At 39.7% G+C, this 26,107-nt stretch overlaps 1 protein-coding gene across 1 annotated transcript in view; it reads right to left on the bottom strand.

Moving 5' to 3' along the window:
- Positions 1 to 5,018: 5,018 nt before the first annotated feature.
- ppp1r2 (protein phosphatase 1, regulatory (inhibitor) subunit 2) overlaps positions 5,019 to 26,107 on the bottom strand; it is a 34,488-nt gene continuing 13,399 nt past the window's right edge. Inside the window, exons 4-6 of the mRNA XM_059945379.1 lie at positions 11,466 to 11,557; positions 8,793 to 8,942; positions 5,019 to 6,115 (exon numbers count right to left, since the gene is read on the bottom strand). Coding sequence (XP_059801362.1) covers positions 6,072 to 6,115; positions 8,793 to 8,942; positions 11,466 to 11,557 — 286 coding nt within the window. The 3' untranslated portion in view covers positions 5,019 to 6,071. The remainder of the gene's footprint in view (positions 6,116 to 8,792; positions 8,943 to 11,465; positions 11,558 to 26,107) is intronic.

Below are 26,107 nucleotides of genomic sequence, written 5' to 3'. Positions count from 1 at the left end.
CTCCAGATACAAAGCACAGAGAAAATTGATTTTGATAGAAAGAAAACATACTCTTTTAAATCTAGAATGCAAACAAAGCAAATTAGCCAGTGCCAAACCAAACAAGCACAAGAGTGGATAGAGAAAAAATTTGCAGTGTGAAATAGAAATCCCGAGAGTATGGAATTCACAGATGAATTTATTATCTTTATAAATGATCAATCCAAGAAAGGAAAATTATGATTAAAACCTAAGTGCCATGAACAGTAGAAGATTCCACAGGATGAGTCCAAAAGGTGTAATTACTTTGGAAATGACCGTAAGACCATAAGATATAAGAGCAGAATTAGACCGTTTGGCCCATCGAGTCTACTCCACTATTTGATCATGGGCTGATCCAATTCTTCCAATCATCCCCACTCCCCTGATTTCACCCCATACCCTTTAATGCCCTGGCTAATCAAGAACCTATCTATTTCTGCCTTAAATACACCCAATGACTTGGTCTGCACAGCCTGTCATGGCAACAAATTTCATTGATTTACCACCCTCTGACTAAAGTAATTTCTCCGCATCTCAGTTCTAAAAGGACGTCCTTCGATCCTGAAGATGTGCCTTCTTGTCCTAGAATCCCCTACCATGGGAAATAAATTTGCCATTATCTAATCTGTTCAAGCCTTCTAAGATTCAGAATGTTTCTGAATTCTTTCTTATTCTCCTGAACTCCAGGGAATACAGCTCAAGAGCTGTCAGACGTTCCTCATACAGTAACCCTTTCATTCCTAGAATCATTCTTATGAATCTTCTCGTGAATGACCATACACTTTCCAATATTGTATTTCATTTGCCACTTCTTTGCCATTCCCCTAAACTATCCAAGTCTCTCTGCAGGCTCTCTGTTTCCTCAGCACTACCCACTCCTCCACCTATCTTTGTATCATTAGCAAATTTAGCCTCAAGTCCATTAATACCATAGTCCAAATCATTGACATACATCGTAAAAAGCAGTGGTTCCAACACTGACCCCTGTGGAACTCCACTGGTAACCAGCAGCCAGCCAGAATAGAATCCTTTTATTCCCACTTTCTGTTTTCTGCTGACCAGCCAATGCTCCACCCACGTTAGTAACTTCCCTTTAATTCCATGGGCTCTTACCTTGCTTAGCAGCCTCACGTGTGGCACCTTGTCAAAGGCCTTCTGAAAATCCAAGTATACCAGGTCTACTGTTCACCTTTGTCTACCCTGCTTGTAATTTCCTCAAAGAATTGCAGTAGGTTATGCCAATGGAGAGAATGAAAGAAGGTTTGACAAATAATTTGTAGTTCCTTGGTCTTATTGAGTGAGAGGTTATTGTTATTACATCACTCAGCCAAACGTTCAATCTCCCTTAATAAGATTAATAAGTACTTAATAACCTTAGTGATAAAATAAGTAGAAAATAATAGCTTGAGGAAGGATTAGATTCCTGAGACATTTGATTAGTTTTGCGACTTATGCAGATTTACACTAAGTGCATCTGCACATTGAGTGAACACAATACCAATGCTGGAAGAACAAGTGAAATATTTAAATCAATATGAACAAAAATGTACAGTCATATCTGATTCTGCAAAGAGTACATTTATATAATAACAGAGGCTTTCACAAAAAACAGGAGTTATGAGCAAAAGGAAATGAACAAAGGATTGATATGTATCTACTGAAATTCTGTTGTTTGGCTTGCTACAAGATTTGGCACTAGTTTTGTAAGTCTAAGTCAAAATACATAGCAAATTAATGACAATAGGTTCCACTTTACTATTATCTCTAATGGTCCCTCTACTATCATGCCATCTTTTTGTTCATTTAATAACATTTCTAGATGAGTGGAAATTTCCAACTAAAAACTGGGAATTATCCTCAGTCCTTGCCACAGACTTTGCTCACACTGCAATCCACACTCTCCTTTACATTTTGTGAACTGAACCGACCATTCAACCATCATACCCCACCATTCACCCATACTGCACCACATCTTCAGCTTGTCTTTTGGTGAAACTCTCATCCACATCTTTGACCTCAAAACTATTTCTTCCAGAGACAGGTTTCCACTCACCAAAAGCCTGAGGTTATTCAAAACTCTACCTGCCAACATTCTAACTTTCATCATCTTACTCAGTAATCATCCTTCTAAACATTGACACCTACACTGTTCCTTTTCAGGAAAAAAAGCTACATTGAAATTTATTCCCTTGCTTGAAAATCTCTCCCTGATCATGTCCTAATCACCCCTTACCTAGCCATGTGAACCTCTTGCACATCTCCACCAGTAAATCAGTCCTCTCTGATCAAATGCAATTGACAGTGTCACTCTTTCTTCACTTCTCCAGCTCTTAAGCGTTGGAACACTCTCCCCAAGCCTCTCCCTTTTTTTCTGTATTAATGATTAACTAATTGATAACTTGCGAAAATAAGGGTTAATTTCCAATTCGCAGCAAGATTATTTCAACACTCTCAAATTCAAAATTACTTGCAGAAGTTGTACTTAGTTGTGCAGCAGTACTATCTCTTTCTTTGCAAGTGCCAATTATGTTTCATCATGCGATGTTAAACATTCAGTAGAAATAGCCTCCCCATGCAATATCTACCAGTAACTACTTACAATCAATCCTGAGACCCAAGACACAATAGCAATTTAGTTTTGATATTTCCAAATTAATTTTGGATCATGGATGAAGACACTAGTACAAAGCTTGCTTTCCTGACTTGGCAGTTAAACTATCTCCAGCATTTTTTTTAAAAAGCAAAACTGTCTGCAGGAGGTAAACAGGTTTTTGATCAAGTTATTTCAGAGTTTACCAAATTATACTGCGTCAATGCAAATGGTAAACTTAAATATACAAATGAAATACAATGGGTAGTTAAAAACAGTCTGCCTGAAGAAAAAGACAATGAAGTTAAAGAATTTATGCTATGAAACATTTAAAATTTAACCAGATAGTTGCTACTGTTTTGATGTGGTAAACTGAAACATACTTCATATACCCAGTTCAGATAGGTTGAGGTAAATATGATTACCTCAATTTTTTTTTTTAGAAACATATAAAACCGACAACACAATGCAGGTTCTTCAGCCCACAAAGTTGTGCTGAACATGTCCCTACCTTAGAAATTACTAGGCTTACATATAGCCCTCTAATTTTCTAAGCTCTATGTATCTATCCAAAAGTCTCCTAAAAGACCCTATCGTATCCATCTCCACCACCTTTGTTGGCAGCCCATTCCACACACTCACTACTCTCTGGGTAAAAAACTTACCCCTGACATCTCCTCTGTACCTACTCCCCAGCATCTTAAACCTGTATCCTCCTGTGGCAGCCATTTCAGCCCTGGGAAAAAGCCTCCAACTATCCACATGATCAATACCTCTCATCATCTTATATACCTGTCAGGTCACCTCTCATCCTCCTTTACTTCAAGGAGAAAAGGCCGAGTTCACTCAACCTATTCTCACAAGAAATGCTCCCCAATCCAGGCAACATCCTTGTAAATCTCCTCTGCACCCTTTCTATGGCTTCCACATCCTTCCTGTAGTGAGGCGACCAGAACTGAGCACAGTACTCCAAGTGGGGTCTGACCAGGGTCATATATAGCAGCAACATTTCTTCTTGGCGCCTAAATTCAATTCCACGATTGATGAAGGCCAGTACACCATACACCTTCTTAACCTGCACAACTGCTTTGAGCATCCTATGGAACTGGACCCCAAGATCCCTCTGATCCTCCACACTGTCAAGTGCCTTACCATTAATACTATATTCTGCCATCATATTTGACCTACCAAAATGAACCACTTCACACTTATCTGGGTTGAACTCCATCTGCCACTCCTCAGCCCAGTTTTGCATCCTATCAATGTCCCGCTGTAACTTCTGACAGCCCTCCACACTATCCACAGCTCCAACCTTTGTGTCATCAGCAAACTTACTAACCCATCCCTCCACTTCCTCATCCAGGTCGTTTATAAAAATCACAAAGAGTAAGGGTCCCAGAACAGATCCCTGAGGCACACCAGTTTTCTTCAGTTTTAATAGCTGTTTCATTTTTTCTGAAATACTGCATTTCATGCATAAAGCATCACATTATCCAAGAATAAACTTAATTATCTCCTGAGTCACGTGATTGCTTGGACTGATGGTAAAGGCAAAGTAAGAGCTTTGCCTATAGTTGACCATGACAAGAGCTACCCCCAGGGATCTAACGCATTGTTGTCAAAAATTTCTGCATCACAGCCTAACTTTAACTAGTGGGGGAAAATGGTAATACTCATTCTGCAGAGATGTTATCCAGTAGGTTGCACAGTTGATCATTAAGGTTATACTTGAATGGTTTTGGACTCCGAAACCATGACAGTTTCCATTTCTACATATGCCCCCTAACATGGTGAGTTTTCCCCCATACAAAAGATAAAGTTAAAAGCTGAAATGAACTGGATCAATATTTTAAAATATTTATTGGAAGCAATTATTACGAGCCCTATATTAAAATATATATTGCAGCTATTTTGCTCCAGTTTGCAATCTTCCTTGGTTCTCCTTGAATTTGTTGACAAGACTATTACATTTTAAATCAGGTTGCATATTTCTATGTAACTGAAGTTTGATACAATTCTCTCTTCAGTAATCACATTATTTTATGACTGTTTACTTCCACTGATCTAACATCATAAACTTGCAATGAAACTCTTAAAATTTGTCTTCTGTAGTTATAGAACACTGGGGATCATTGAACTTTACCAAAAATATCAACATCATTATTATGTAACCTTGAATGCAAGGAGTGCTATGTGGAAAAGTAATAACAGCCCTTCAAATAAACCAGGTAATATGATCTTCATTGATCTACAAAGTGTTTACACTTTTTATTTTATGTCTCCATTCAAATAACAGGAATAGTTTTCATACATTGAAAGTAGCATAATACTGTGTGAAGGTCATGGAAACCTATTTTGTCATGCTGAAATAAAAGACATGATAATTAACTGAGACATGCAAAACCAATTACTTGTTAAATGTTACATTTACTAATATTCAGATTGTGCATACACACTTAAAGAAAATTCACCTCAATTATACAGAAACTAGACTCAACTATGAAATTAAAACATTTAGTCTTGTTTCACTGATAGAAATGGTTTGCTTTCAAAGCTTTATAACCATATGCAAGTCAAAACCAAATCCAATGCACTTCTTAAATCAAAATTTGTGGATATACTGCACACTTTGACCAAGAACTATGCCATCATTTAGATCATAAACATGTAACTTTTCACCCCTTTCATCCCCTGATGCAAACAGTTTATTACAATAAATGTTCAAACAACTTTATTAGGACATTTGTTTTACAGCAAACTTTTGGTGCATTGTTGTTGCTGCTGGCGCTATTAAAATACTTTACACCTGTCAATTGATAAGATTCCTTTTAAAAAACAGGGCCACAGTACCTTTGTTAACATCAACTATCAATTGTTTTAACTAACACCATCAGCAGCATTGAAATTATCTTAACAAAGAAAGTTAACCCCAGTCAAGACTTCCTCGTTGAACCCTTTTCAAAAGGCAAGCTCCATTGCCAAATCAAAATAAATGTTACAAACTAGAACTGGTAATAAGATATCAAAATAAACAGCAAACAAAACTATACCACACAGGTATCAATAGGAACTTAACCTATCGACACAATATCACACATATGGAAATATGTCAAGCGATCAAAATATGGAGCTGAAATACGTTCTGTTTTATGCACCAAGCAATAAATATACTACTATTGCAATTTCCAGAAAAGTGTTTCATCAGTGATCCAATTCTAGCACAAACGCAAAAATACAGGCAGACTGGCAACCTACTGCCCACCTCTCAAAAATATTTTATTTACATTACTGTAGAAATACATAAATTGCCAAATTCTGACTGCACAGATGAAACTTGCCTTCTCTGATTTAAAGTTCAACTGTCCACAAAACACAACAGCATATCAATAAGTTAAAAACTTATGATGGCTAATGCTGTTAACTAGAATATTTTGTGTCAGAGTTTAAGAATGGCTTTGTTCTATGATTCTGGATCTTCATTTTCAGAAAGTTCTTCATCTGTATCTGTTGGGAAAGAAGAAATAAATTAGTTAAAAAAAAATTAGCTGTGATGAACAATACTGACTATTCCTCTATATTGGTTAGTTCAATTTCATCCTAATAAAGCCACACAGAAACTGAAAACAATGAATTTAATCTGAAAAACTGGTTTGTCTGATGTATTCTGTAAACACTTTGACCATTTTTTTGGTCATAAAGAGCAAAAGTATGAAGACAAAACAAGTTAGCACACTAATGTAAAATCATAAAATACTGAAGGGTCTCACTTCAGTCTCTTATGAATTCTCTCCAAAATGCGAACCTCTTTGGGGAGAAATTGACAATGACATAATAATTGCATATTAATAGAACAAATGCTCAGATTTATAGATAACTTCTAATAACTGTAATTCAACAACTTGGAGATGACAAAATCCATTACAGCGTACTTTTGAGGACATAAATGGTAAAGTTTAATTGTCAATTGCTATTAAAAACATAGCTAATGCTTCAGAAAGTTGGCACGTTTCTTTGTAAAGCTATGAGCTGAAGGTTTTATATCAATATAGCACTTCAACATTACATTATTCCCCCCATTGGTTTCAGCTTTAGAACTTATCAGAACAAGTTGCTCTATAAAACTGTTGAGAATTCTATGAATGTCCCAAAACACATTAGCTGCCAGGCATATAAAGTACGTATGAAATACTCAAAAGGCAATATAGTACAAGAGTGGCTGACAAGAGATATCAAAGCTAATGTAAAGGCATAAAAAGAGCATACAGCATAGCAAAAATTAGCAGGAAGATAGAGGACTGGGAAGCTTTTAAGAACCTACAAAGAGCAACTAAAAGAATCATTAGAAGGGAAAAGACGAAACATGAAAGCAAGCTATCAAACAATATCAAAGTGGATAGTAAAATCTTTTTCAAATATGTAACAAACATGAGAATAAATATAGGACCACAAGAAAATGAGGCTGGAGAAATAATAACAGTTGACACGGAGATGGCAGATGAACTAAATGAGTATTTTGCATCAATCTTCACTGTGGAAGACACTAGCAGTGTGCTGGTTGTTGAAGGATGTGAGGGAAGAGGAATGAGTGCAATTTATTATTACAAGGGAAAAGGTGTTCGTAAAGTTTTGAGATCTGAGTGGTACAAAAGTCACCTAAACCAGATGAACCACACCCTAGAGCTCTGAAAGCAGTGGTGGAGGAGATTGAGGCAGCATTAGTAATGATCTTTGGACTCTGGCATGGTGTCAGAGGACTGGAAAATTGCAAGCGTCATTCCACTCTTTAAGAAGGAAGACACCAGAAAGAAAATTATAGACCAGTTAACCTGACCTCAGTGGTTGGGAAGATGTTGGAGCCAATTGTTAAGCATAAGGTTATGGAGTACTTGGTGACACAGGACAAAGGAAGTATGGTTTCCTTCATCTTGCATGACAAACCTGTTGGAATTCTTTGAGGAAATTACAAGTATGATAGATAAAGTGGATGCAGTGAATATTGTACATTTGGACTTCCAGAAGGCCTTTAACAAAGGTGTCACACATGAGGCTACTTACCAAGTTAACAACCCATGGTATTGCAGGAAGGTTACTGGCATAGTTAGAGCATTGGCTGATTGGTAGGAGGAGGCAAATGGGAATAAAAGCATCCTTGTCTGGTTGGCTGCCAGTGACTAGTGGTGTTCTGCAAGAGTCAGTGTTGGGACCACATCTTTTTAAGTTGTATATCAATGATTTAGATGAGGGAGCAGATGGCTTTGTTGCTGAGTTTGCAGGTGATACAATGATTGGTGGAAGGGCAGGTAGTATTGAGGCAACAGACAGAATAGGAGAACGGGCAACAAAGTAGCAAATGAAATACAATGTTGGAAAATGCATGGTCATGCACTTTGGTAGAAGTAAATGTGCAAACTATTTTCTAAATGGGGAGAAAATACAAAAATCTGAGATGCAAAGAGACTTGGGGAGTCCTTGTGTAGAACACCCCGAAGGTTAACTTGCAGGTTGAGTTGGTGGTGAGGAAGGCAAGTGCAATGTAAGCATTCATTTCGACAGGTATAGAATACAAGAGCAGGGATGTGATGCTGAGGCTTTATAAGGCACTCGTTAGGCCTCACCACAAGTATTTTGATCAGTTTTAGGCTCCTCATCTAAGAAAAGATGTGCTGCCATTGGAGAGGGTTCAGGGCAGGTTCACAAGGATGATTCCGGGAATGAAAGGGTTATCATACGATAGCTCTGGTCAGTACTTGCTGGAATTTAGAAGGATGAGAGGGGATCTCATTTAAACTTTTCAAATGTTGAAAGGCCTAGACAGAGTAAATGTGGAAAGGACATTTCCCATGGTAGGGGAGTCTAGAACAAGAGGGCACAGCCTCAGGACAGAGTGGCGTGCATTTAAAACAGAGATACAGAATAATTTCTTTGGCCAGAGGGTGGTGAATTTGTGGAACATGTTACTACATTCAGCTGTGAAGGTCAGGTCGCTGTGTGTAGTTAAGGCAGAGCTGATAGGTTTTCGATTGGACATGGCATCAAAGGTTACAGGAAGAACACTGGGCAGTGGAGCTGAGAAGGGGTAACAAGGTTCTGCCAAGATTGAATGGTGGAGCAGATTTGATAGGCCAAATGGCCTAATTCTGCTCCTATGTCTTATGAAAATTAATTTTTTTTTACTAATTACCATCTTCAAAGTCCTTTAAGTCTGGGGATTCTTTCAAGTCATCCTCCTCTTCATCTTCAAGTTCCTTGGCTATTAACTGTCTTGCTAATTTGATATTCATGCCTTCATTGTAGTGCATTTTCCTCTTCATTTCAAACTGTTTCTTGTTTTCTTTAAGGAAACAAAACATTTTGAAATTACATAATCTATTTTTTCCTCACCAAGATTGAGAACTTTCCCTGAATGTTTAATATTGCTCTGCCAAATTAACACAAAAATCGTACTGGGTGACTGGAAGGGCATTATGTATCCTCTTAGCTTTTGAACGAATCAAAATTACTTGTCAAAGCATTGATTTCCACCCCCCCCCCCAAACAAAGCCTATGCCTACAGAGATACAAGATTTCACAAATAAAAAAAACATGAATAGCAAATTGTCAAACCAAATGTATCATAAATTCCCAGATTCCCACATTTGCCAGCATCACTTCCCTCCATGGATAAAGTCTACACGCAATTAGCTTAACTGTTACCATTATTCTACATTTGCAACTGCTTTCAATACAGTAACACAACTTAATTCATCACAACATATATATAATAAAAATTAATTCCCATTCAGTATTGCTATAGGGTCAAAATATTGTACTTTGCTCATGAAATTCTTTCTATTGGAATGAATTTTGGATGCAGAATACAACACACTGCCATTACAATATAAAATGATGCTCTGCTAACCCTAGTGCTGAATTTGGAACATTTGTTTAGAAATTCAAATAAAAAAACACTTCTGTAAATGTAAAGCTGTAAATATAGAACAGGTAAGCAGTATTCATAACAATAAATATATCAACAAGTTAAAATTTTAGTCAATACTCAATATCTGCTTTTTGTTAAGAAATGTTCAGAATCATTCCTTTTAAATTTTGTAGAAGTAGAATCAATGTATATTTTTTAGCAGCCTATTGCTAACTGAAATCATAGTAGGTACTGGAAAACTGTTCCAATAGTAGGACACTTCTTGGAGGTTCCTTATTTTTGAAAAATATTTTCTCTAAGTAAATGTACTATTAACTTTGCTAAAGAACACTACACTTGCCATGAAAGCTTCAATGCTTCAAACCCCCACAGCACTTCAACTTCTCTCTGCAAATTAAGGAAGCATAGATGCAAAAGCAACAAGCCATTATGCGTAGTTACAATAAAGATAGTTACATTTTGAAAATGGAAAAAAAATCCTGCAGAAGCTGGAAATCTGAAAATAACAACAGGAGACTTGAAACATTAATTCATTTCAACAGATGTTGCTTGAGTGTTTCCAAACTTTTTTGTCTTTGAGGAAAGATCAGAGCAGCTAGGATTTGTATCTGCAAGATCCTAAGCGTCTTTGATAGAGTGGATATGAAGAGAAGGCTTTCTTATTAGAGAAATTAGAACAAAGGATCACTGTTTACAAATAAATCACTACACATTTAAGACAGAAATTAGGTGCTATGTCTTTCACACAGGAATTTGCCTTTCATCTCTCTTCCTTACAGGGTGATGGAAACAGTCTGACATTTTAAAGGCAAATATGGATACTTTTTTTAATAAGGGGTGAAATATTACTTAAAGTTAGCCACTCTTCATTCCTGTGTAACTGCTGATTGAGATTTGAGTTGGTTACTTTTATAACAAATGCAAAATCTCATATTATGATCACTGTTTCCCAGAATATACTTTAATTACAAAAGAATAAATCCAAAGTAACTTGTTTTTCTTGAATCCATTTCATTTGTTCTCAAAGCTGATTTGAACTAATTCCATAAACTTTTCCCTTAGAGTTCTGTATTAACTTATCACAAATCTCATCTCTGTTCACTGTTAGAACAATTATTAAGGATCTTAAACTATTCCTACCATGCCTTTTGCCCAATGTCAATTTTTCTTGCTAGCCAAAAAGATGCCACTTCCTGATCTTTTGTGCTAAATTTCTACCCTGATATCATGCTTGATTCCTTTATCTTTAGTCTCTAAATACATTAGGCAGATTTTTCCACAGTTTGGCTATATACCACCATATTTTTTTTAAAGGTGCATAACCTCAAGGACACTATTCTACTTCTACTGGGGAATAGAGAAGGAATTCAAAAAACCAGGAATATCCTGATGCCTGAACATGGGAACTGATGATAGGGATAATATCCATATAAGGTTCTAGACAGCTTACTGGATGCACCTGGTAGTAGCCAAAGTGTTGTTTGAACCATGAAATATGTTGAAGTTACATTGACTTACCTACCTGGCTTTCCTGTTTTGACAGATGCTCCAAATACACAGTGATCACACAGGCATATTTAAATTAGTATATTTAAATATGCATATTTAAGCATATATCTAAGCATATTTAAATTAGTGACCTTCTCTTAAATCCGAATACTTCAATGAATTATTGTATCACTCTCAGAAGATTAAGGTACTTAAACTGTGACATTAAATAAGTAGATCTCTTTTTGTTGCATTATGAAAAAAAGTATAAAGTTTCAACCTCACAAAAAGATAATTATCTAATCATAAAGCAACTACATAAATCCTAATTATAAAACTGAGTGAAAATGGTCTTAAAACTACATCATGAACAAGCATTCTAACATTTTAGAACTATTTTCACAAGTTAAATAAATATTACAAATAAGGTAAATATAATTGGCTTGCCTTGTTCTTCTGGTGTTAATTCTTCCTCTTCTTCACTACTTTCTTCCTTTGGTTCTAAGATTTTAGGATTAATTCCCTCAGCTGCTGTCAACCTGAATGAAAAATTTCCAAGCACTTTGTAATTTTCTCCACTGCTCAACTTGCTTTTTGTTAAAATAGCATTGATTCTAATGATGGGACTCTGGTGTCCTTTACTTTCCTTTCAGTGTTAGGTTAGATATCAATGCTGGTTTGAGGCACCATTTACAAAAGTAATTACAAGGTTACCTGAGAGACAAAACTATTTCACATCTGTGTAACAATCCAGTTACTATGAAGAGCAGGTTTAATTCTGTAGACAACCTATTCTACACACCAAAGGCCCAAAGGCTTGCTCTGCCCTTACTTTGTACATCATTAATGCAAAAGGCAAAATGTTCTTGAAATAATGAAGCCTTTGACACATTAACAAATCACCTTCTGGAACAACAACCTTTGAAGGCAAACAGTATACTCAGTCCTGGAGTTCAGAAAAAATAACAATGTCATATAAAATTCCAGATGGCAATGCAGAAGGCTCAGAGGACCCTGAATCCCCAACTAGTGACCAGAATGTCTCAATAAGCAGTTTAACCTTTCAGGAGTGAGATGAGGGTAAATTTCACGTGGAGCTGTACATTATCAGAATTTTCAAACTCATTGGGGTATGGATTGTTAGCTATTGGGTATATTCAGGGATGTAGTAGAATGGAATACAAGGAGGATGATATCAGCAAAAACTGACACAGGCCTTGATCAATCAACAAATTCAGATGAGAAAGGCATGGAAAGAGATTCTGCACATCTTCTAATAAATGCATTTAAATAATGCCTAGAATACATGAATTGCTATACCACATTAGCTACCAATGGACAATTGTTTATTGCATTACCATTAAACTGTGTACAATCAATTAACAAAATTCTTAGTTAATAAGGATGGTTGGCAACCAACATCAAGCTGGATACATCACAGAACTCTGAACTTCCCTCCCCCTTTTCCATTGGTTTCTCCCCAGCATACTACTTGGAACCTCTTTGCTTAAAAGACTGCTCTTTTCCGCACTTCGGGAGAAGTGCATGCATCTGACTCCAACTAAGTGTTGTACATTGTCTTTTGCCTCTCTCTCTTGGCCAGACGTGCAGTCCTTCTTAGGTGGAGAGATGCTGCCGCACCCACTCATGCTCAATGGCTCAGAGACATTATGTCCTGCTTAGACTTTGAAAAGATTCATTATTTACTTCTTAATTCAGACATAAAGTTCCAAAAGGTGTGGGGACCTTTCCTTAAATATTTTCATAATTCCCATTTAGATTAAGGGTGCATCCCTCCCTTTTCTCTTTTGCATTTAAATCCCTTACTTCCAGCTTCTGTCGGTTAAGATTTATAGTTTTTTTAAATGTGTAAACATATTATAGTTCAGGTAGTAGGCAATATACCTTGTTTTTTTTAAATATAAATACAGCTCTGTGGTGATAAAAATTCGATTAACTTTTTAAAATTTATCATAAGGTTGGCTTGCAGCTGGGTAGTGGGAGGATGGGGTGGTAACTAACTTTATATGATTCTAAGGATACTTTTTCTTAATTGCTATGAACTGTACATTTGATACATTTGTTTTGCACTGTATAAACCTTTTTTTTAAAACTGTTTTTTGTTTTGTCGCATTATAGAAACTCATAAAAATTAATTTTAAAAAAAAACTCTAGACTTCCATGAAATTAAAGTGCAAGAACTTAATCTGTACCTGCAAATGACATTCAGAAAAGAGAGTATATCTTCTAGGAAAATTGAATTGAACATCTCTAATTAAAAAAAAACATTAGCATGTGCTATATAGCAAGATGAAACCACAGCTAGTGCCTTTATTATACCAACATTAAGATGAAACGCCAAAGAATTTGAACACATTTTCTTTTGTAACAGACCTGTCAAATGACAAGATTAAAATAGAAAAAAAACGTAAGTCTATATTGAAAATTTAAGACCTGATTTGAATCTTTACCCAGCCTTAGACAGTACTAGCAACTTAACTGTCACTGAAAAGTGGCAAACATCTTCTTGACAGTCCCAGCAATAATTCATCTCCAGGTCAGAATGGTGTGCACATTGAAAGAGGACTTGCAGGTACCTAATGCCCTTATCCTGAGTTATAACATCACTGGTTTGGGCTATGTTATCAAATAACTTACTTGGTAAATTGCTGGCGTCTTTATTAGAAATTCTGCATTCACAATGCATTCAAAATAGAGGGATGGAGTGAATGTTTTAGGCGACAAAGATCTAGTAATCTACCAGGCTGGTTTCTCCTCAAGTTTTGATATTAATGCAGCAATCATCCACAAAATTACCTCTGAAATGATGAAAAAGTATTGAGAACTCAGAAAGAGATGTAGCCTACAAGAACCATACCCTGACTTGATTTTGTAGCCACAATAAATTGTTTGTTCGGTACAATTTAGCTTATGGACAAAGGTAACCTCCTACCCCACCCCAAAACGTTTACATTAGTGAAGTGGGTGATGGGAAAGATGTTGACTATTAAAGATTTAAAGTACATTTATTATCAAAGCTTGTATACAGAATACAACTCTGAGATTCATCCTTCTGCAGGCAGCCACAAAACAAAGAAACACCATGAAACCGTTCAAGAAAACATCAAACAGCTAAAGTGCAAGGAAAGAACAAATTGCACAAATAGCAAAACGCAAGTGAACAACATGGAATATCACGCATCAACCCAGGAGTCCAGTAGTATTCAGTTTTATCACTCTGCCTCCCAACTACGGACATGTAAGACTAGTCGCTTCTTGTCAGCCTTTAATCTCTCCCTTTTCCAATTTAAACTTTGAAATTGCAACTTTATTCAATCGGATCAGTTATAATTATGGCTACTCTCAGAAGCGCCAAAAGAAATCCGGACCCAGGCAATGGAAAGTCCAAGAAAACAGACGAATTCTCGGAGGAAGCCCCCCCGGTGAAAAGACTAGAATCTCAAATCAGCATTGAGATAACTCAACTAAAGGAGAAATTCGAAGGAAAAGTTGACTCTTTGAGCCTTGATCTTAAAGAATTTAGTCAAAATACTGCAGACCTTTCTTTACGTTTGGAAAAAGCCCAACAATGGATCGTCGATCTCAAAGCTCGATCATGTCGGAGCAATATTTGAATTGTTGGATTAAAAGAGAAATCAAAATCAGCTGACACACTGGATTATTTCGCAAAAATGTTTCAGTCTTTATTTCCGGCGGTTTGTTTACAGCCTTCAGATATCGAAATGGCTCATAGAATCAGCACTTCAAAATTTTTGGATCAAGGTAAAAACAGACATATTGTGGTGCGCTTTCTCCGTTTCAGAGACAAAGACCGTATTATTAAGCTTGCAGGAAAAAAAACTCTTTCAATATCAGAATTCAGACATTCGTCTCTATGAAGATTTTCCATGCAAAATTGTTAAAAAGCGTGCTGGATTTGCAATTGCAATGAAATCAGCGTATGAAAAAAAGCTCTTTCCATTGCTCCAATATCCAGCAAAACTGAGGCTCTTCGTTAAAAAAATCTGATTTTCATTTCTTTGATGATCCACTTGATGCATTGAGCTTTATTAATTCTTTATCCGACGCATCCAATGACGAATCTGAAGCTTGAATGATTTATAATGGTTTGATTGTCTAGCGGTGTAAAGAGTGATGAGATTGAAAGATTTGATGGTTACAGAAGTCTTTATTTTAAAATGCATTTTTTTATCTCCTTAAAAGACTGGTTTGGATGGCTTCAATTTCAGAAGACAGAGGGAGATTGTCTATCATAAGTTTGAACGATTTAGAATTTTTTTTCCTGCAGCATTTAAATGAGTTAATTGTATTTTTTTTTATTTCATATGCTTTTGTAAAGACTTTTTTTAAAGTAATTATTTGGATTTCTTTATGTTTTAAAGATAGACAGGACAATTTAAAGATGGCGATTGTTTTTCTTCTGTGCAAATATTTCAAGAATTGTTTTGGATGTGTTTCTCTTCCCTTATCTAATGTTATGAAGGCTACTTTCAATTGAAGGTCATTTTGTTAGACAAGAAAAACACTTTCCTTCTAAAGTTAATTATGAGATATATGTCGACTGTAATTAGTTTTATGTTCAGTAGAAAGAGACAGAGATTATTTTATTATTTTTTTCTTTTTACTGAGGTAGGCGGAGTTTGTATTTGCATTCGCATCTATGCTTTTCTTGGGGCTTGCGTCAATTGATATCGACTGGTTTCTGGGCTTTGTAGTTCGGGTGGGAATTTTTTCCTTTTTTTCTCCCATTATGGAATCCTGCAGCATACCCCTATTATTTTTATTGTTGTTCATCTCCGCCTTTTTCCAACTATCATATCCTGATATGCGTCTAACTATTGTTTTTGGACACAAAGTTCCATGATGATATCTAAACAGCTAAATGTTTTAACTTGGAATGTTTGCAGCTGGAATCATCCTATTAAGCGTAAGAAAACAGTTAAAGTTATTAACCGATTCCAGCCTCTTTGCTCAAGAGACGCATATCAGGTTATGTGATAAAAATTGATTCTTTAAATTTTGGAAGGATCCTCAGTTTCATGCAAATTCCCAGAGTAAAACTAAAGGTGTTTCTACTTTTATTGATTCCAATACTCCTTTTAACCAGGAGGATATTATAACTGATATCAATGATAGATTTCTGATTGTTAAAGGAACAATTTAAAATAGAAAAATTATTTTGGTTAATATTTATGGACCAAATGTTGATGATCCCTTATTTTTTAAAACTGTTTTTGCGTTATTACCTGATTTAAATGAATATATGTTATTAATGGGTGGTGATCTTAATATTTGTCTAAATCCTTTAATGGATAAATCATCATCCAAATATCAACTCCCCAATCGTTCTGCATCACTTATTAATTCCTTTATAAATGATTACGGTTTAATTGAGATCTGGAGGCACATGTACCCTAGTGATAGGGAATATTCTTTTTTCTCACACGTTCATAATAAATATTCGAGAATCGACTATTTCATAGTTGACCCTCGACTTTTATTCAATGTTCAGAAAAGTGAGTATGATGTGACTGCTATTTCTGATCATGCTCCTTTAAACTTAATATTTGAACTTAAAGATGCTGTTTCTACCAGACAATTTTGGCGTTTTCCAGAACATTTATTACAAAGTTCAGAATCTGTCAAAGTTTCAGAGTTTATCGAAGCTCAGAAGAAAGAGTTTTTTTTCTCTTTAATAACATAGGAAACGTCTCTAAGTTAGTAATTTGGGATACATTAAAAGCTTGTTTACGCGGTCAAATTATTTCGTATGTAGTTAAACTGAAGAAACAAGAATGGAATTAGATAAAAATCTCTAAACAAATTAAAGAATTAGATAACATTAATGCAATCTCTCCAAATGCTGCTTAATTTATTACTAACATATCCTATTGAAGGATATTTGCTTAAATTGGAAAGTCAATTTTATATCTTTGGGGAAAATATAATAAGCTCTTAGCTTCTCAAATAAGAGCAGCTAGAGCCAAAAGACAAATCTTAAAGATTCATAAAAATAATGGAGATATAGTAAGTAACATGGGGACATTAATAATACTTTTCAAGATGTTTACTCTGATCTTTACAGATCTCAATTTCCTGCAGATTCCTCTAAAATGAAGGCTTTTTTTTACATAAAATTAAATTTCCACAAATTTCTTTTGAAGATCAACAGATGCTTGATGCTTCAGTTACCGAGAATGAAATTCAGAAAGCTATTTTATCAATGCAATTAGGTAAAGCTCCTGGACTTGATGGTTATTCAGTGGGATTTTACAAAAAAAATTTGAAAGATTACTATCTCTGTATCTTTTGGAAATATTTCATGCATCTTTTGACAAGGGTAATTTAGCTCCTTTTTATGAAGCATCTATTTCCTTAATTCTTAAAAAAGATAAAAGATCCTGTTGAATATTCATCATATAGACCTATTTCACTATTAAATGTAGATGTAAATATTCTCTCTAAAATATTGGCCAATCGCTTGGAAAATATTTTAACTAAAATTATTTCTATGGATCAAATGGGCTTTATTAAAGGCCGTTATTCTTTCTCTAATGTTCAGAGATTGATGAACATTATATATTCATCATTATCTAAGCAACCTCAATGTGTTATCTCTTTTAATGCAGAAAAGGCATTTGATAGAGTTGAGTGGCCATATTTGTTTAAAGTATTAGAAAAATTTGGTTTTGGTTATAATTTCAATGAATGGATTCAAATGATTTATAAGAATCCTATTGCCACGGTCATTACTAATAACTAATAACGGTCTTCTTTTTTCTCACTTTCTCGTGGCACTAGACAGGGATGTCCATTAAGTCTTTTATTATTCAATCTTGTATTGGAGCCTTTAACTATAACATTACGTGAAGCTAAAAATATCCATGGTATCCATAATGAATGGAACCATACATAAGATTTCTCGTTATGCAGATGATCTTCTGGTTTTTATTTCAAATCATGAGGAATCAATTCCTAATCTTTTGGAAACACTTAAAGATTTTGGTAAATTTTCAGGATATAAACTTAACTTGAATAGAGTGAATTTTTCCATTAAATGTTCATGTTAGTACATGTAATGATATTCCTTTTAGAACTGATAATACATTTAGATATTTAGGTATTGTAATTACTAAAAAATATAAAGATCTCTATAAAGCAAATATAGTTCCTTTAATGGACTCCATGAAACAATTATTTTCTAGATGGAATCCACTTACTTTTTCTTTACTAGGTCATATTCATGCTGTGAAAATGACAATTTTACCTAGATTTTTATATGTTTTCCAAAATATACCTATCTTTTTAACTAAAGAAATGTTTCGATCAAATTGACTCTCTTATTTCTTCTTTTATTTGGAACAATAAGAGACTTAGAATTAATAAGTATCATTTACAAAAATTTAAAAAACACGGTGGACTTGCACTTCCTAATTTAAGACTATTGGGCTGCGAATATTAGACAATTATGTTTTTTTGTTATATTGGCTTGATAAGAGCCAAAAACCATTATGGGTTGATTTGGAATTAAAAGCTGTTAAACAATTTCATTTAACTCCAATTTTAAGAGTTAACTTTACAGCTCGCTGAAGTTCCAAATTTAAATCTTTACCTTTACAGCTCTCTAAAATACCAAATTTAAATCTCTATCTGGTTATTAAACAATCCCTACGGATTTGGGTTCAGTTGCGAAATTCTTTTAATCTTAAACAATTTATCTAGTTTTTTTTATATCAAAATTTTTTATTTAACCCTTCTACAACTGACCCCATTTTTTTTCTATGGAAAAATAAAGGAATTCATTCTTTTACAGATTTATTTTCTGATGGTCGATTGATGACTTTTGAAGAGTTAATTAATAAATTTTCTCTCGCTCATACACTTTTTTTGCAATATTTTCAGGTTAGACATTTTTTACAACAATATTTAACTAAGTTTCCATATTTACAAGAATTTGATTTGTTGGATACCATTTTGAAATTGAATCCCTTAGTGAAAGGTTCCATTAGTAGAATTTACAATTTATTTTTGTTATAAAAAGAGAACTTATCACTAAAGACTAAACAAGATTGGGAGAGAGAACTTAATATGACCTTTGTTAATGAAGATTGACTTTGAGTTTTGAAAAACGTAAATTCTTCTTCTGTATGTGCCAACCATTGTTTAATTCAATTTAAAATTGTACAACGTTATTACTAACAAAGGAGAGACTATCTAAAATATTTCCTAGTATAGGTAACTATTGTGATAGATGTAAAACTGAAGAAGCCACTTTGTCACATATGTTCTGGTCATGCTCTTCTTTAAAATCGTTTTGGAAATCTTTATTTTCTACAATTTCTAAAGCTTTGAAAATTAATTTGCAACCTAATAGATTGACTGTTCTATTTGGAATAGTTCCACATCATATTCAGGGTATCTCATCTTCAAATCAACACATAATTGCATTTGTTACACTGCTGGCAAGAAGGTAACAATCTATTTTATTAAAATGGAAGGATTACTTCTTCCCCTATATTAATTGAATGGTTTTCTCAAGTGTCTTAGTCTTAGTTTGGAAAAAAATCAGAAGTAGAACTTTTGATCCTCGATTTGATTTTGAGAGAAAATGGGGTTCTTTTGCCAAATATTATTCTACAATGTCCTGTGTATGTTACTCAAAATGGCCTCTTTGGTTTGTTACAAGTAGGAATGCTTCTTTGTCGGATAAGTGTTTCTCTCGCTGTTGTTTCACTTTAGAATGGCTGATATGGTAATTGTATTCATTTGTTAATCAATGGGGAATGTTATTGTGTCTTGTGATGCTGGGAACTTGGGGGAGGGGTTTTCGCGGGTTTTTGGTGGGAGGAGGAGGCCAAGGAAGACACTGAGGAAGGTGGACGTGTGCTGGACTGCTCATAAGACCACCGGGGTGGTCCCAGGTGCGACGGCCGGATGGGTCGATTGGTTCGTTGTTTGAGCTCCAACGAGTGCACTAAATAGACTGAACTTTGATAAGTTGGCGCCTTTTGTTTTTTTCCTTGTGTATGTATATATATATATATATAGTATTGCCTACTACTCTTTTAATTTTAGTAAACTCTTTAAAGTGTATGTCATAATGGTATTTGTTGTGGGTTTGATACTGTTGGCGGGCGCGAGGCATAAACCTTGATTCTCACAGCACCTGCATGTACGGGAGGTGGGTTGGTGAGTGGCTGGATCTCCTTTTTCCCCGAGACATATAGCAGCCTGTTGGGTAAGGGTTACATTTGTGGGGTGTGCTCGTCCCGGATTGGATTGTCAGGGGCTGTGGAATCGCGCAGGCAGCAGAACGGAGAGGGACAGAGATAAGATTTTTTGTTGGTGCCAGTTTGAAGATGTACCAGTACAGTACGCATGCGTAGTGAGCGGAGTGGATTTTCGAATTTCGGGAGACGCGATAGTGAGGGGTTTAAGTTCGGTGAAGGGTATTGGGCAGGTAGAATTGGTAGCTAGACGGTGTGGTAAAGAGGTAGAGTCTAGCTGGGTGTTGGTTCGTACGAGTGCTGAAGTCAGGACGGTGGAACTGCCGGCGACGGTCAGTGTACCGGGGGAGGAGGGGCCGTGGGGGCTCCACTTCTACAAGGACGAGGCTGAGGAGACATCGGAGGAGGAATTAGAGCTAGAGGTAGACCCCAGAGAGGTGCCCAGCACTAGTAAAAGGAGGTGGGAGGAGGAAGTCGTGACTAAGCCCTGCTCCCCAGGTAGGGTGGAAGCCTCGGAGCTGGCAGCCGCACTTAATTCCCTGGTCGGAGTGGCCAAGAGGCCACGGCTGAAGCTGGGGGTGTTCTCCGGAGCCAAGCCTACTCCGGACGGGGAGGTGGACTATGAGACCTGGATCGAGCATAAGTCCTTGATGTTAGAGGAGTGGCCAGGCTCAGAGGAGGAGAAGAGGCAGTGATTGGGGGAAAGTTTGAGGGGTTTAGCAGCCAAAACCATCCGGGAGTTGAAAGCTGAGAAGCCTGGAGCCTCAGTGGAGGAATGCCTAGAAGTTTTGGAGGGAGCGTGTGGGTTGTCAGGGGAACCCTGGCTGCTTTTAGCAGAGTTCCAATGCCTGGAACAATGGAGAGGGGAAAAGCTCTCTGAGTACATATTTAGGATGGAGGGCTTGCTCTCGGGGCTGTGGCGCCGGGGGTAGTGAAGGCGACTGACGTGGATAGCGTGAGGATGAGTCAGCTATTCAGTGGCTCTCTGGAGGAGGACAAGCTGGCGTGGACTATCCGGCAGGCTTATAGGAAAGGTCCCCCTCCATCGTTCGGGCAACTGATTAGAGAGGTGCGAGAGGAAGAGAGAGCGTTGGGGCGGAAAAGGGGCGCGGGCCTACGGGAGCGATCCTCAGCGATACAGGAAGTGGTGGCTGGGTGGAGGAATGACAATCCCCCGGGGAGTAGGGAACCCCCTTTGGAGGGGAGGGACAGGGGAGGTACCTACTCTCAGGGGCGATCAGTGCAGTGGATTGGGAGCAGGAACCGTCCTGGGAGAGGAGGGGCGGCAGGCAGTGTGTGCTTTAACTGTGGGAAAGTGGGGCATTTCAGGCGGGACTGTGGAAGGCCGAGGGTGTGCTATAGCTGTGGAGAGGAGGGACACTTTAGGTGGGATTGTGAGAGACAAGGAGTCCGTCGGAGGACAAGCCCCCCTATGACTAAAAAGGGAGAGGTGTCGGGAAACTTAGGAGAGGCTCAGTGAGGGAACGGACTGGAGCTTCTGGAGGAACACGTTCCCAGAGATCAGCCGGAAAACCACCGGGTGCTCACGCCTCTATTGCGGATGGGCTGGTAGGACCCTGTGCGAGTGTGGGTCTACGGATAGAGGGAATTTACGCAAAAGCCGTTCTTGATACGGGATCGCAGGTGACCTTATTGTACCGGTCTTTCTACAATCAATATCTAAAGCATTTGCCCATAACCCCATTTGAATCCCTGAAGATTTGGGGTGTGAACGAGGGTGACTACCCGTACGATGGGTACCTATCGGTGAGATTGGAGTTCTCGGAGGGCGATGTGGGAGTGTCGGAAGCTATTGAGACGTTGGTGTTGGTGTGGCCTGACCCGGTGGAAACCGGTGGTGCTGCCCTCCTGGTGGGGACTAACTCCCCAGTTGTGCAACGGCTCCTGGGAGCTTGTAAAGAGAAGGGGGGGGGAAGACTTTCTGGAGACCCTCTCGGTGCATCCAGTGTTTCGAGCAGTGTTCGCAGAAGGGGTTGCCTCCAAAGGGCTGGACCCGGAGTGTAAACGAGGGACAGTGTGGTGTACACAGGCGAGGCCCAAGGTGATCTGACCCGGGGAGGTAGCCCTAGTGATGGGGACCCCCAGATTCCCAGGCGTGCCGACGGGAGAAGCCCTGTTAGTAGACGCCCCAGACGATCTTAAAGGGGAGACACGATTTCCGGCGGGGGCGCTGGTGAGGCCCGAAGTGCAGAGACCAGGGGTGGTACATGCGAGGCGTATAGCTATAAGTGTCAGGAACACCACGGCAAGAGAAATCACCTTTAAGAGGGGAATGCCGCTGGCACATCTGTTCCCGGTGACAGTAATGTCTAGTGCACCAGTGAGGACCCCTAACGGGGAGGGATCGGAGCATCAAAGGGAGCTGACCGCTGAAGCCTTTAACTTCGGGGATTCCCCTGTGTCGCCGGAGTGGAAACACCGGCTAGTGGAGAAGATGCTGAAGATGGAAACTGATTTTTCTCGGGGCGAGTTTGATGTTGGCTGCGCCAAAAGCACTCACCACACCATCCGGGTGACAGAGGCCACCCTGTTCCGAGAGAGATCCCGGCGGCTGGCTCTGGCAGATGTTGAGGACGGGCGACAGCACTTGTGCAAGTTGAAGGAGGCCGGAATCATAGCTGAGTCTCGAAGTCCTTATGCGTCCCGAATAGTGGTGGCACGGAAGAAGAATGGGCGAGTGCGCATGTGTGTTGACTACAGGACGTTGAATCGGCGAACTGTCCCTGATCAATATACTGTCCCAAGAGTCGAGGATGCGTAGGCCTGCCTGAGCGGTGCAAAGTGGTTCAGTGTGCTGGATTTAAGAAGTGGGTATTACCAGATCCCGATGAGTGCGGCCGATAAAGAGAAGACCGCTTTTATCTGCCCGCTGGGGTTCTTTCAGTTCGAACGAATGCCCCAAGGCATATCCGGAGCCCCAGCCACCTTCCAGAGGCTCATGGAGAAAACTGTGGGGGATATGAATCTGTTGGAAATGCTGGTGTACCTGGACGATTTGATAGTGTTTGGATCGATTTTGGAGGAACATGAGGAGAGGCTGTTGAAGGTGTTGGGCCGGCTTAATGAAGAAGAGTTGAAGCTTTCCCTGGACAAATGCCAGTTCTGCAAGTCGTCGGTTAACTACATTAGCCATATCATTTCACGAGAGGGAGTGGCTACTGATCCAACCAAGATAGAGGCCATGACCACCTGGCCGAGACACCAGAAAGTGGGTGCTCTGCGCTCATTTTTGGGGTTCTGTGGGTATTACCGGCGATTTGTGAAAGGATACGCCAAAGCGTGTCACCCGTTGACTCAGCTGTTGTGTGGCTATCCCCCAGTGGGGAAGAAGAGGACGGGGAACCAGAGGCAGGACGCTGGAGGATACTGAAACCCGGCGGAACCTTTTGGCTTGAGATGGGATGATCAATGTGAAGAGGCGTTCCGATCTTTGAAAAGGGCACTGACCCAGGCCCCGGTGTTGGCTTTTGCCGATCCCCAGAAGCCATATGTGCTGCACACGGATGCCAGCCGAGAGGGTCTCGGGGCTGTTCTGTACCAGGAGCATGGCAAAGCATTGAGACCAGTAGCCTTTGTCAGCCGAAGCTTGTCGCCATTGGAGAGAAACTATCCCACTCACAAGTTGGAGTTCCCGGCGCTGAAGTGGGCGGTGGTGGACAAGCTGGGCGATTACCTGTACGGAGCCAAGTTTGAGGTGAGAACGGATAACAATCCTCTCACTTATATTTTGACTTCGGCAAAGCTGGATGCCACAGGACATCGGTGGCTGGCGGCCTTGTCGGTATATGATTTCAGCCTGAGGTACCGCCCCGGAAGCAAGAATGTCGATGCGGATGCATTGTCTCGTCGGGAGCCTGGGGAGGAGGAGAGGGACGAGGAGTGGGAGAGTGTCCCTGCCCCTGGAGTGAAGGCGATGTGTCAGTTTGCTATCACCGTGAAGGCCGAGGGAAGAGGGAGGCTGGAACGAGCCGTGGACCATTTGGGGGTTTTTGACGACGCCATACCACTAGTTTACTGTGACCTGACCGCACTGGGGACTAAACAGTTGCGGGAACTGAGTCCGGGGGAAGTGGCAACTGCTCAGCAAAATGACCCGGGCATTGGCACAGTGTGGAGAGCGGTTGAGAAGGGGGATGTGGCGTTGGCTGAGAAGGCGAAACACCCATTCGTGCTTCTGTTGTTGAAGGAGTGGTCTCGGTTGAAGTTAAAGAACAAAATCTTGTACCGGGTAACGATGCCTCCGGACCAACCCCGCTGTTGGCAACTGGTCCTGCCGGAGGAGTATCGCCAGGCTATACTCCAGGCCTTACATGATGATTCTGGACACTTGGGGGTGGAAAAGACATATGGATTACTCAAAGACCGGTTCTACTGGCCCCGGATGAGGGGGAACGTCGAAGAATACTGTAGGGGATGCCGTCGTTGCATCCAGAGGAAGACCCTGCCAGCGTTGGCGGCTCCACTGTCGCACTTGCAGAGTGCGGGACCTCTGGACCTGGTATGTATGGATTTCCTGTCGATTGAGCCTGACACCAGCAACACCAGTCATCACCGATCATTACACTCGCTATGCTCAGGCATTTCCCACCAAGGATCAGAAGGCGACGACAGTGGCGAAGGCGTTATGGGAGAAGTATTTCCTGCATTACGGCCTTCCCAGGCGAATCCATAGTGATCAGGGGCGGGACTTTGAGAGCTGCCTTATCCAGGAATTACTGACTATGCTTGGGGTTGAGAAATCCAGGACTACCCCTTATCACCCACAGGGTGATCCTCGGCCAGAGAGATTCAACAGGACCCTGTTGGATATGCTCGGGACGCTGGAGATTGGGCAGAAAAGCAGGTGGAGTCGTCATATTGGACAATTGGTTCACTGTTACAATTGTACTCGCAATGATACTACAGGGTATTCGCCCTATTATCTGATGTTCGGGCGGGAAGCGAGGTTGCCCATTGACGTGTGTTTTGGAGGTGGAGTGGGTGAATTTCCCGGGAAGTCCCATCTAAAGTACGTGTCCGACATGAAGAGGGAGTTACAGCGGGCGCACGAGTTGGCCAAGGCGGCAGCAACCAAACAAAATCAGAGGAATAAGATGCGGTATGATCGAAAGGTGAAGTTTGTACAATTATTACCGGGCGACCGGGTCCTTTTACGGAATTTGGGACTCTCTGGTAAGCACAAGTTGGCAGATCGATGGGCGGCCAGCCCCTATGTAATAGAGAGCCAGATGCCGAACCTGCCAGTTTACCGGATGAAACCTGAGAATGGAAAAGGGCCTATCAAGGTACTCCATAGGAATCACCTGCTGCCACTGGGTCAAGCGGTGCAGGTGGATAAGGAGCCCGAGTGGGAGGTTACACCTAGTACAAGGTCTCTGCGAGGGCGCGGAGAACGGGAAGAGCCCGCTGCTGAAGAGCGGGGACGGGTCCGTCACCCGGGAATGGCTACCGATTCAGAGGAGGACGACTCAGATGAGTGGGCCCTGTTCCCATTCGCTGGTGCTCCAGTACCAGGAGAGGAGGCTCCTGGCCCTTCCCATACTGAATTGGGTGAGAGGAGGGAAGGTCTTGAGGGTCAGATGGAGAGGCAGCCTACATTGGTGGGAGAGAGGGTGGAACCCAAGCGTGAGCCGGAGAGATCTCAGGTGAGGGAGGACCCCTGTGAGGAAGGGGGTGCGGGTCTGTCAGGTAGACCTGGGGTGTCCGAAACAGTGGGTTCGTAGGTGACGAGGAAGCCCAGTGGGGCAGAAGGGGTATGGAGATCTCAGAGGATTAGGCGCCCCCCGGAGCGGTTGACATATGTGGTACCGGGAGAACCGA

The sequence above is a fragment of the Hypanus sabinus genome, chromosome 2 (genome assembly GCF_030144855.1).
Source record: "Hypanus sabinus isolate sHypSab1 chromosome 2, sHypSab1.hap1, whole genome shotgun sequence".
NCBI lineage: Eukaryota > Metazoa > Chordata > Chondrichthyes > Myliobatiformes > Dasyatidae > Hypanus > Hypanus sabinus.
The sequence above is the reverse complement of the archived record's forward strand: the minus strand, read 5'-3'. Positions and strand labels throughout refer to the sequence as shown.